The 11909-nt window shown below is 55.5% G+C and overlaps 1 protein-coding gene across 1 annotated transcript; it reads right to left on the reverse strand.

Annotated features, from left to right (window-relative positions):
* Nucleotides 1-510: 510 nt before the first annotated feature.
* On the reverse strand, nucleotides 511-4925 carry LOC121275226 (rootletin-like). Its single transcript, XM_041182648.1, has 3 exons — nucleotides 4798-4925; nucleotides 3070-3249; nucleotides 511-880 (listed from the first exon to the last, which is right to left on the reverse strand). Exons 1-3 carry the CDS (start codon nucleotides 4906-4908, stop codon nucleotides 590-592), a joined length of 582 nt encoding a protein of 193 aa, XP_041038582.1. The 5' UTR covers nucleotides 4909-4925; the 3' UTR covers nucleotides 511-589.
* Between the last annotated feature and the right edge of the window lie 6984 nt (nucleotides 4926-11909).

Below are 11909 nucleotides of genomic sequence, written 5' to 3' on the forward strand. Positions count from 1 at the left end.
ACGGAGAGACAGACACAGACACAGACGGAGAGAGAGAGACACAGACAGAGAGAGAGACACAGACGGAGAGAGAGACACAGACACAGACGGAGAGAGAGAGACACAGACAAAGAGAGAGACACAGACTGGGAGAGAGAAACAGACACAGAGAGAGACACAGACACAGAGTGAGACACAGACGGAGAGAGAAACACAGACACAGACGGAGAGAGAGACACAGACACAGACGGAGAGAGAGACACAGACAGAGAGAGAGACACAGACGGAGGGAGAGACACAGACGGAGAGAGAGACACACAGACACAGACGGAGAGAGAGAGACACAGACACAGAGAGAGACACAGACTGGGAGAGAGACACAGACACAGACAGAGAGAGAGACACAGACACAGACGGAGAGAGAGACACAGACAGACGTGTAGAGGCTTCAATCCTTCATCGGTGAACAGACGAATCCTATTCGCCCTCCGCCAGCTACAGTAAACCCGACTTCAGGGTCCAGCCCCCCCCACGCCACCCAAACCCCCGGGAAAAGGCGGCCGGAGTGTCCAGACCCTCCCCGAGCCGGTGGGAGGTGGGAGGTGGGGGGTCAGAGTTCAGCTCCCGGCGGGGGACGGTGTGGGCTGAGAGACGGACTGCGGACGGGCGAGGGAGCAGAGGGACAGGCCGGGGAGGAGCGCAGGCTGCGGGTGAGCGAGCGGTCCAGACGCCGGGTCTCCGAGGCCAGGACGGACAGCTCGGGGTCACGGGACACGGCGTTGAGGGAGTCGGTCAGGTTCCGGCGCAGGCCGGAGAGCTGGTGGTTAGTCCGGGACGACAGGCGGATGTACTGCTGCTTGTGCTGGAGCTCGACGCTGAGCTGGGTCTTCAGGAGAGAGACCTGGGCCAGAGAGAGAGAGAGAGAGAGAGAGACAGTGAAGGCAACAGACAGTGCGGCACTCCCTCAGTACTGACCCTCCGACAGTGCGGCTCTCCCTCAGCACTGACCCTCCGACAGTGCGGCTCTCCCTCAGCACTGACCCTCCGACAGTGCGGCTCTCCCTCAGCACTGACCCTCCGACAGTGCGGCACTCCCTCAGCACTGACCCTCCGACAGTGCGGCTCTCCCTCAGTACTGACCCTCCGACAGTGCGGCTCTCCCTCAACACTGACCCTCCGACAGTGCGGCTCTCCCTCAGCACTGACCCTCCGACAGTGCGGCTCTCCCTCAGTACTGACCCTCCGACAGTGCGGCTCTCCCTCAACACTGACCCTCCGACAGTGCGGCTCTCCCTCAGCACTGACCCTCCGACAGTGCGGCTCTCCCTCAGTACTGACCCTCCGACAGTGCGGCTCTCCCTCAGTACTGACCCTCCCACAGTGCGGCTCTCCCTCAGCACTGACCCTCCGACTGCGGCTCTCCCTCAGTACTGACCCTCCGACAGTGCGGCTCTCCCTCAGTACTGACCCTCCGACAGTGCGGCTCTCCCTCAGTACTGACCCTCCGACAGTGCGGCTCTCCCTCAGTACTGACCCTCCGACAGTGCGGCTCTCCCTCAGCACTGACCCTCCGACAGTGCGGCTCTCCCTCAGCACTGACCCTCCGACAGTGCGGCACTCCCTCAGCACTGACCCTCCCACAGTGCGGCTCTCCCTCAGCACTGACCCTCCGACAGTGCGGCTCGCCCTCAGTACTGACCCTCCGACAGTGTGGCTCTCCCTCAGTACTGACCCTCCCACAGTGCAGCACTCCCTCAGTACTGACCCTCCGACAGTGCGGCTCTCCCTCAGTACTGACCCTCCGACAGTGCGGCTCTCCCTCAGCACTGACCCTCCAACAGTGCGGCTCTCCCTCAGCACTGACCCTCCAACAGTGCGGCTCTCCCTCAGTACTGACCCTCCGACAGTGCGGCTCTCCCTCAGTACTGACCCTCCGACAGTGCGGCTCTCCCTCAGCACTGACCCTCCGACAGTGCGGCTCTCCCTCAGCACTGACCCTCCGACAGTGCGGCTCTCCCTCAGCACTGACCCTCCATCAGTACTGACCCTCTGACCGTGCGGCTCTCCCTCTGCCCTGACCCTCCGAGAGTGCGGCTCTCCCTCAGCACTGACCCTCCGACAGTGCGGCTCTCCCTCAGTACTGACCCTCCGACAGTGCGGCTCTCCCTCAGCACTGACCCTCTGACAGTGTGGCACTCCCTCAGTACTGACCCTCCAACAGTGCGGCACTCCCTCAGTACTGACCCCGTCGACAGTGCGGCTCTCCCTCAGTACTGACCCTCCGACAGTGCGGCTCTCCCTCAGCACTGACCCTCTGACAGTGAGGCTCTCCCTCAGCACTGACCCTCCGACAGTGAGGCTCTACCTCAGTCCTGACCCTCCGACAGTGAGGCTCTCCCTCAGTACTGACCCTCCGACAGTGCGGCTCTCCCTCAATACTGACCCTCCGACAGTGCAGCTCTCCCTCAGCACTGACCCTCTGACAGTGCGGCTCTCCCTCAGTACTGACCCACCGACAGTGCGGCTCTACCTCAGCACTGACCCTCCGACAGTGCGGCTCTCCCTCAGTACTGACCCTCCGACAGTGCGGCTCTCCCTCTGCACTGACCCTCCGACAGTGCGGCTCTCCCTCAGTACTGACCCTCCAACAGTGAGGCTCTCCCTCAGCACTGACCCTCCGACAGTGCGGCACTCCCTCAGTCCTGACCCTCCGACAGTGCGGCTCTCCCTCAGTACTGACCCTCCAACAGTGCGGCTCTCCCTCAGCACTGACCCTCCCACAATGCGGCTCTCCCTCAGTACTGACCCTCCGACAGTGCGGCTCTCCCTCGGCACAGACCCTCCGACAGTGCAGCACTCCCTCAGCACTGACCCTCCGACAGTGCGGCTCTCACTCAGTACTGATCCTCCGACAGTGCGGCTCTCCCTTAGCACTGACCCTCCGACAGTGCAGCACTCCCTCACCACTGACACTCTGACAGTGCGGCTCTCCCTCAGTACTGACCCTCCGACAGTGCGGCACTCCCTCAGCACTGACCCTCTGACAGTGCGGCACTCCCTCAGCACTGACCCTTGCTCGTGCTGACTCACCTGCTCCTCCAGCCCCTTCACTCTTTGTCGGTGGGCTCTCTCTCTCGACTCCAGTGTCGTCTCAAGCTGTCTGTTGGAAAGGCGTAAGTGGTCGACTTCCCCCTTCAGTTCAGTTTGTCCTCTGGATGTGACTTTAGCAATCTCGCGATTGTGGCAGCTCTTTATCTCAGCCAGTTGAGTCTGGAGAGAGGTGGCAGAGAGATACACTGGACAAAAGGTTCTTTAAGTCAACATGTCCCCTCGGTTCGACCACACTCGGAGCACCGTGCACAGTTCCGCTCTCCGTATCCCCCCCTCGGTTAGACCACACTCGGAGCACCGTGCACAGATCTGGTCTCCATATCACCCCCTCGGTTAGACCATACTGGGAGCACCGTGCATAGTTCCGGTCTCCGTATCCCCCTCTCGGTTAGACCACACTTGGAGCACCATGCACAGTTCCGGCCACTGTACCCCCCACCTCGGTTAGACCACACTGGGAGCACCGTGCACAGTTCCGGTCTCCGTATCTCCCCACCTCGGTTAGACCACACTCGGAGCACCGTGCACAGTTTTGGTTTGGGAGGGTTTGAACTACTGGGACAGACTGAACAGGCTGGGACTCTTTTCTCTCAATAAGAAAAGGCTGAAGGGTGACCAGATCAAGCTCTGCTCGATGATGAAAGGGGTCTTGATAACATCGACGAAGAGATGTTCCCACTCGCCGGAGAGACCAGAGCTCGGGTCAATATACGATCGTCAGAAATGTATCCGATGGGGAATTCAGGAGAAACTGCTTCATCCAGAGAGTGGGGAGAATGTGGAACTCGATCCCACAGGGAGTGGAGGCTGAGGGAGAATCGTGTTGATGTATTTACCAACATCCTGGGGGTTACCATTGACCAGAAACTGAACTGGTACCCAGACAGATAAATACTGTGGCTACAAGAGCAGGTCAGAGGCTGGGAATCCTGCGGAGAGTAACTCACCTCCTGACTCCCCCCCCGCCCAAAATCCTGTCCACCATCTACAAGGCACAAGTCAGGAGTGTGGATGGGACACTCCCCACTTACCTGGATGAGTTGCAGCTCCCACAACCCTCGAGAAGCTCGACACCGTCCAGGACAAAGCAGCACCCCCTCCCCACAGTTCGATCGGCACCCCATCCACAAACATTCACTCCCTCCACCCACCGACGCACAGGGGCAGCAGCGTGTGTACCATCTACAAGATGCACTGCAGCAACTCGCCAAGGCTCCTTCGACAGCGCCGCCCAAACCCACGACCCACTCCCTTCTAGAAGGACGAGGGCAGCAGACACATGGGGAACGCCCACCACCTGGAAGTTCCCCTCCGAGCCCCTCACCATCCCGACTTGGGAATATATCGGCCGCTCCTTCTCTGTCGCTGGGTCAAAATCCTGGAACTCCCTCCCTAACAGCGCCGTGGGTGTACCTACACCACACGGGTCAAAATCCTGGAACTCCCTCCCTAACAGCGCCGTGTGTGTACCTACGCCACACGGACAAAATCCTGGAACTCCCTCCCTAACAGCGCCGTGGGTGTACCTACACCACACCGGGACTGCAGCAGCTCAAAAATGTGGCTCTACCCCCACCCCCTTCTCAAGGGGGCACTTAGGGACGGGCAATAAATGCTGGGCCCGGCGAGTGACCCCCACATCCCGGGAGTGAATTTGAAAATGAAATTGAGTTGGAGGCTCGATGTCCTGTCCAACCCTCTTCTCACCTGCAGCTCCTGGAGTTTGTGCTTGGTGGAACCCAGCTCCTTCTCGGTGGCTGACACAGTCTCATTGAGACGCTGCTGCTCGATGGAGAGGTGGCGCGTCTCTCCCTCCATCCGCAGCTTCTCGCTCTCGGCCTGCCAAGGGACACAGGGGGCGGGGTGGGGAGGAGGGTAGGTGGATAAACAGTTAACTGGGGATCCCTGGGGTGCCGTCTTGCCCTCCGCAGTCATGCCCGACCCCCCCATCCCCTCCCCGCAAACCTCACCCCCACCCCCCCACCTCCCCGCGTCCCTCATTCCCTCTGTCCCTCTGTCCCTTCTCCTCATTCAGGCCTCTACTCTCGCAATGAGGCCTAGTAGTGCCAACACATCCCTACTCCCAGTGAGGCCTAGCACTGCCAACTCATCCCTACTCCCAGTGAGGCCTTGCATCGTCAACTCATCCCTACTCCCAGTGAGGCCTTGCATCATCAACTCATCCGCAGTCCCAGTTAAGCCTAGTATTGCCAACTTGTCCTTACTCCCGGTGCATCCTAGCACTGCCAACTCATCCCTACTCCCAGTGAGGCCTAGTATTGCCAGCTCATCCTTACTCCCAGTTAGGCCTAGCATCGTCAACTTATCCCTACTCCCAGTGTGGCCTAGCACCAGCAACTCATCCTTACTCTCAGTGAGGCCTTGCATCGTCGACTCATCCCCAGTCTCAGTGCCTAGTATTGCTCACTCATCCTTGGCGCCAATGAGGCCTAGTATTGTCAATTTTTCCTTACTCCCAGTGAGGCCGACTATCAACATCTCATCCTTACTCCCAGTGAGACATTCCATCAACATCTCATCCTTACTCTCAGTGAGGCTTAGCATAGACAATCATCCTCACTCCCAGTGAGACATTAATCAGCCAATTCATCCTTTCTCTCAGTGAGGGCTAGCATCGTCAAAGCATCCTCACTCCCAGTGAGGCCTAAATTGGCCAACAGATCCTTACTCCCAGTGTACAGAGATTTGCCAATCATCCTCACTCCCAATGAGGGCTACTATCACCAACTCATCCTTACTCACAGTGTTATCGAGTGTCGCCAATCATCTTCAGTCCCAGTGAGGCCTACTATCACTAAGTCATCCTTACTCCCAGTGAGGCCTAGCATCGCCAATCATCCTCACTCCCAATGAGGCCTAGTATTGCCAACTCATCCTCACTCCCGTTGAGGCCTTGTATCACCAACTCGACCCTACTCCCGCAATGAGGCCTTGCATTGTCAACTTGTCCCTACTCCCGGTGCAGCCTGGCACATCAACTCATCCCTACTCCCCGTGATGCCTAGTATTGCCAACTCATCCCTACTCGCAGTGTGGCCTAGAACCGCCAACTCATCATTACTCCCAGTGAGGCCTAGTGTTTCCAACTCATCCTTACTTCTGGTGAGGCCTAGTATTGCCAACTCATCCTTACTGCCAGTGAGGCCTCGCATCGCTAATCATCCTAACTCCCAGTGAGGCCTACTATCACCAACTCATCCTAACTCCCAGTCGGACCTGGCATCGTCAAAGCATCCTCACTCCATTGATGACTACTATCACCAACTCATCCTTACTCCCAGTGAGGCCTCGTATCGCCAATCTTCCTCATTCCCAGTGAGACCTACTATCACCAACTCATCCTTACTCCCAGTGAGGCCTTGCATCGCCAATCATCCTCACTCCCAGTGAGGTCTACTATCACCAACTCATCCCTACTCCCAGTGCAGTCTAGCACCACCAACACATCCTTACTCTCAGTGAGGCTTAGCATAGTCAATCATCCTCACTCCCAGTGAGACATTAATCAGCCAACTCATCCTTTCCCCCAGTGAGGCCTAGCATTGTCAAAGCATCCTCACTCCCGCTGTGGCCTAAATTGGCCAACTGATCCTTACTCCCAGTGTACAGAGATTTGCCAATCAGCCTCAATCCCAATGAGGCCTACTATGACCAACTCATCCTTACTCCCAGTGAGGCCTAGCATCGCCAATCATCCTCACTCCCAATGAGGCCTAGTATTGCCAACTCATCTTTACTCCCGGTGAGGCCTTGTATCACCAACTCGACCCTACTCCCGCAATGAGGCCTTGCATGATCAACTCGTCCCTACTCCTGGTGCAGCCTGGCACATCAACTCATCCCTACTCCCCGTGAGGCCTAGTATTGCCAACTCATCCCTACTCCCAGTGTGGCCTAGCACCGCCAACTCATTCTTACTCCCAGTGAGACCTACTATCACCACTCATTCTCACTCCCAGTGAGGCCTACTATCACCAACTCATCCCTACGCCCAGTGCAGTCTAGCACTGCCAACTCATCCTTACTCCCAGTGAGGCCTAGTGTTTCCAACTCATCCTTACTTCTGGTGAGGCCTAGTATTGCCAACTCATCCTTACTCCCAGTGAGGCCTCGCATCGCTAATCATCCTAACTCCCAGTGAAGCCTACTATCACCAACTCATCCTAACTCCCTGTCGGACCTGGCATCGCCAAAGCATCCTCATTCCCAGTGAGACCTACTATCACCAACTCATCCTTACTCCCAGTGAGGCCTTGCATCGCCAATCATCCTCATTCCCACTGAGGCCTAGTATTGCCAACTCAGCCTTACTCCCGGTGAGGCCTCGCATCGCCAATCATCCTCACTCCCAGTGAGGTCTACTATCAGCAACTCATCCCTACTCCCAGTGCAGTCTAGCACCACCAACACATCCTTACTCTCAGTGAGGCTTAGCATAGTCAATCATCCTCACTACCAGTGAGACATTAATCAGCCCAATTCAACCTTTCCCCCAGTGAGGCCTAGCATTGTCAAAGCATCCTCACTCCCGCTGTGGCCTAAATAGGCCAACTGATCCTTACTCCCACTGTACTGAGATTTGCCAATCAGCCTCAATCCCAGTGAGGCCTACTATGACCAACTCATACTTACTCCCAGTGAGGCCTAGCATCGCCAATCATCCTCAATCCCAGTGTGGCCTACTATCACCAACTCATCCTTACTCCCAGTGAGGCCTAGCATCGCCAATCATCCTTACTCCCAGTGAGGCCTACTATCACCAACTCATCCTTACTCCCGGTGAGGCCTCGCATCACCAACTTGAGCCTACTCTCGCAATGAGGCCTTGCATCGTCAACTCATCCCTACTCCCCGTGAGGCCTAGTATTGCCAACTCATCTCTACTCCCAGTGAGGCCTAGTATTGCCAACTGATCCTTACTCCCAGTGAGGCCTAGCATTGCCAATCCTCCTCACTCCCGGTGAGACGATAATCAGCCAATTCATCCTTTCTCTCAGTGAGGCCTAGCATTGTCAAAGCATCCTCACTTCCGGTGAGGCCTAAATTGGCCAACCGATCCTTACTCCCAGTGTACCGAGGTTTGCCAATCATCCTCACTCCCAATGAGGCCTACTATCACCAAATCATCCTTACTCCCAGTGAGGCTTAGCGTCGCCAATCATCCTCACTCCCAGTGAGGCCTACTATCACCATCTCATCCTCACTCCCAGTAAAGCCTACTATCACCAACTCATCCTCACTCCCAGTAAAGCCCTACTATCACCAACTCATCCTAACTCCCAGTGAGGCCTCGCATCGCCAATCATCCTTAATCCCAGTGAGGCCTACTATCACCAAATCATCCTTACTCCCGGTGAGGCCTCGCATCGCCAACTCGATCCTACTCCCGCAATGAAGCCTGGCACCGTCAACTCATCCCTACTCCCCGTTTGGCCTAGTATTGCCAACTGATCCCTACTCCAGTGAGGCCTAGTATTGCCAACTCATCGTTACTTCCGGTGAGGCCCAGTAATTGCTAACTCATCCCTTCTCCCAGTGCGGCCTAGTGTTGACAATCATCCTCACTCCCAGTGAGGCCCACTATCACCAACTCATCCTTACACCCAGTGAGGCCTAGCATTGCTAATCATCCTAACTCCCAATGAGGTGTTCTATCACCAACTCATCCCTACTCCCAGTGAGGCCTAGCATCACCAACTCATCCTTACTCCCAGTGAGGCCTAGCATTGTCAATCATCCTCACTTCCCAGTGAAGCCCACTATCACCAACTCATCCCTACTACCAGTGAGGCCTACCATCGTCAATCATCCTCACTCCCAGTGAAGCCTACCATCACCAACTCATCCTTACTACCAGTGAGGCAGAGTATTGCCAACTCATCCTTATTCCAGGTGGGGCCTAGTATTGCCAAACTTCCTCACTCCCAGTGAGGCCTACTATCACCAACTCATCCCTACTCCCAGTGCAGCCTGGCAGTGCCAACTCATCCTTACTCTCAGTGAGGCTTTGCATCGTCAACTCATCCCTACTCCCAGTGCGGTCTAGTACCACCGACTCATCCTCACTCCCAGTGAGATATTAATCAGCCAATTCATCCTTTCTCTCAGTGAGGGCTAGCATCGTCAAAGCATCCTCACTCCCAGTGAGGCCTAAATTGGCCAACAGATCCTTACTCCCAGTGTACAGAGATTTGCCAATCATCCTCACTCCCAATGAGGGCCTACTATCACCAACTCATCCTTACTCACAGTGTTATTGAGTGTCGCCAATCATCTTCAGCCCAGTGAGGCCTACTATCACTAAGTCATCCTTACTCCCAGTGAGGCCCTAGCATCGCCAATCATCCTCACTCCCAGTGAAGCCTAGTATTGCCAACTCATCCTCACTCCCGTTGAGGCCTTGTATCACCAACTCGACCCTACTCCCGCAATGAGGCCTTGCATTGTCAACTTGTCCTTACTCCCGGTGCAGCCTGGCACATCAACTCATACCTACTCCCCGTGATGCCCTAGTATTGCCAACTCATCCCTACTCCCAGTGTGGCCTAGCACCGCCAACTCATCCTTACTCCCAGTGAGACCTACTATCACAAACTCATTCTCACTCCCATGAGGCCTACTATCACCAACTGATCCCTACGCCCAGTGCAGTCTAGCACTGCCAACTCATCCTTACTCCCAGTGAGGATTAGTGTTCCAACTCATCCTTACTTCTGGTGAGGCCTAGTATTGCCAACTCATCCTTACTCCCAGTGAGGCCTCGCATCGCTAATCATCCTCACGCCCAGTGAGGCCTACTCTCACCAACTCATCCTTACTCCATTGAGGCCTCGTATCGCCAATCTGCCTCATTCCCAGTGAGACCTACTATCACCAACTCATCCTTACTCCCAGTGAGGCCTTGCATCGCCAAACATCCTCACTCCCAGTGAGGTCTACTATCACCAACTCATCCCTACTCCCAGTGCAGTCCAGCACCACCAACACATCCTTACTCTCAGTGAGGCTTAGCTTAGTCAATCATCCTCACTCCCAGAGAGACATTAATCAGCCAATTCATCCTTTCCCCCAGTGAGGGCCTAGCATTGTCAAAGCATCCTCACTCCCGCTGTGGCCTAAATTGGCCAACTGATCCTTACCTCCAGTGTACAGAGATTTGCCAATCATCATTACTCCCAATGAGGCCTCGCATCGCCAACTCATCCTTACTCCCGGTGAGGCCTCGCATTGCCAACTCGACCCTACTCCCGCAATGAGGCCTTGCATCGTCAACTCGTCCCTACTCCCAGTGCCGCCTAGCACCAGCACATCATCCCTACTCCCCGTGCAGCCTAGTATTGCCAACTCATCTTTACATCTGGTGAGGCCTAGCACCGCCAACTCATCCTTACTCCCCAGTGAGACCTATTATCACCAACTCATTCTCACTCCCAGTGAGGCCTACTATCACCAACACATCCTACGCCCAGTGCAGTCTAGCACTGCCAACTCATCCTTACTCCCAGTGAGGCCTAGTGTTTCCAACTCATCCTTACTTCCGGTGAGGCCTAGTATTGCCAACGTCATCCTTACTCCCAGTGAGGCCTCGCATCGCTAATCATCCTAACTCCCAGTGAGGCCTACTATCACCAACTCATCCTAACTCCTGTCAGACCTGGCATCGCCAAAGCATCCTCACTCCCAGTGAGGCCTACTATCACCAACTCATCCTTACTTCCCAGTGAGGCCTCGTATCACCAATCTTCCTCATTCCCAGTGAGACCTACTATCACCAACTCAACCTTACTCCCAGTGAGGCCTTGCATCGCCAATCATCCTCATTCCTAGTTAGGCCTAGTATTGCCAACTCAACCTTACTCCGGTGAGCCTCGCATCGCCAATCATCCTCACTCCCAGTGAGGTCTACTATCAGAACACCATCCCTACTCCCAGTGCAGTCTAGCACCACAACACATCCTTACTCTCAGTGAGGCTTAGGCATCGTCAATCATCCTCACTACCAGTGAGACATTAATCAGCCAATTCAACTTTCCCCAGTGAGGCCTAGCATTGTCAAAGCATCCTCACTCACCGCTGTGGCCTAAAATGGCCAACTGATCCATACTCCCACTGTACCGAGAGTTGCCAATCAGCCTCAATCCCAGTGAGGCCATCTATGACCAACTCTCCTTACTCCCAGTGAGGCCTATCATCGCCAATCATCCCCACTCCCAGTGAGGCTTACCATCACCATCTCATCTTTACTTCCAGTGAGACCTAGCATCGCCAATCATCCTACTCCCCAGTGAGGCCTAGCAGCGCCAATTGAGCCTACTCCTGCTATGAGGGCCTAGCATCGCCAATCATCCTCTACTCCCTGTGAGGCCTACTATCACCAACTCATCCTTACTCTCCCGGTGAGGCCTCGCATCGCCAACTTGAGCCTAATCCGCAATGAGGCCTTGCATCGGCAACTCATCCCTACTCCCCCGTGAGGCCTATATTGCCAACTCATCCCTTTTCCCAGTGAGGCCTAGTATTGCCAACTGATCCTTACTCCCAGTGAGGCCTATCATTGCCAATCCCTCCTCACTACCAGTGAAGATGATAATCAGCCAATTCATCCTTTCTCGCTGTTGAGGCCTAGCATTGTCAAAGCATCCTCATTTCCCGTGAGGCCCTAAATTTGCCAACCGATCCTTACTCCCATGTACCGAGGTTTGCCAATCATCCTCACTCCCCAATGAGGCCTACTATCACCACATCATCTTACTCCCAGTGAGGCTTAGCGTCGCCAATCATCCTCACTCCAGTGAGGC

This window comes from Carcharodon carcharias, unplaced genomic scaffold (genome assembly GCF_017639515.1).
Source record: "Carcharodon carcharias isolate sCarCar2 unplaced genomic scaffold, sCarCar2.pri scaffold_953_ctg1, whole genome shotgun sequence".
In the NCBI taxonomy this organism is placed as follows: domain Eukaryota; kingdom Metazoa; phylum Chordata; class Chondrichthyes; order Lamniformes; family Lamnidae; genus Carcharodon; species Carcharodon carcharias.

Coding starts and splice junctions, on each gene's coding strand:
- LOC121275226 (XM_041182648.1), bottom strand. CDS start 4,908: ATGGAGGGAGAGACGCGCCACCTCTCCATCGAGCAGCAGCGTCTCAAT. Junction 3,250..4,797: donor ACAAACTCCAGGAGCTGCAG/GTGAGAAGAGGG, acceptor ACCTCTCTCCAG/ACTCAACTGGCTGAGATAAA. Junction 881..3,069: donor TGAAGGGGCTGGAGGAGCAG/GTGAGTCAGCAC, acceptor TCTCTGGCCCAG/GTCTCTCTCCTGAAGACCCA.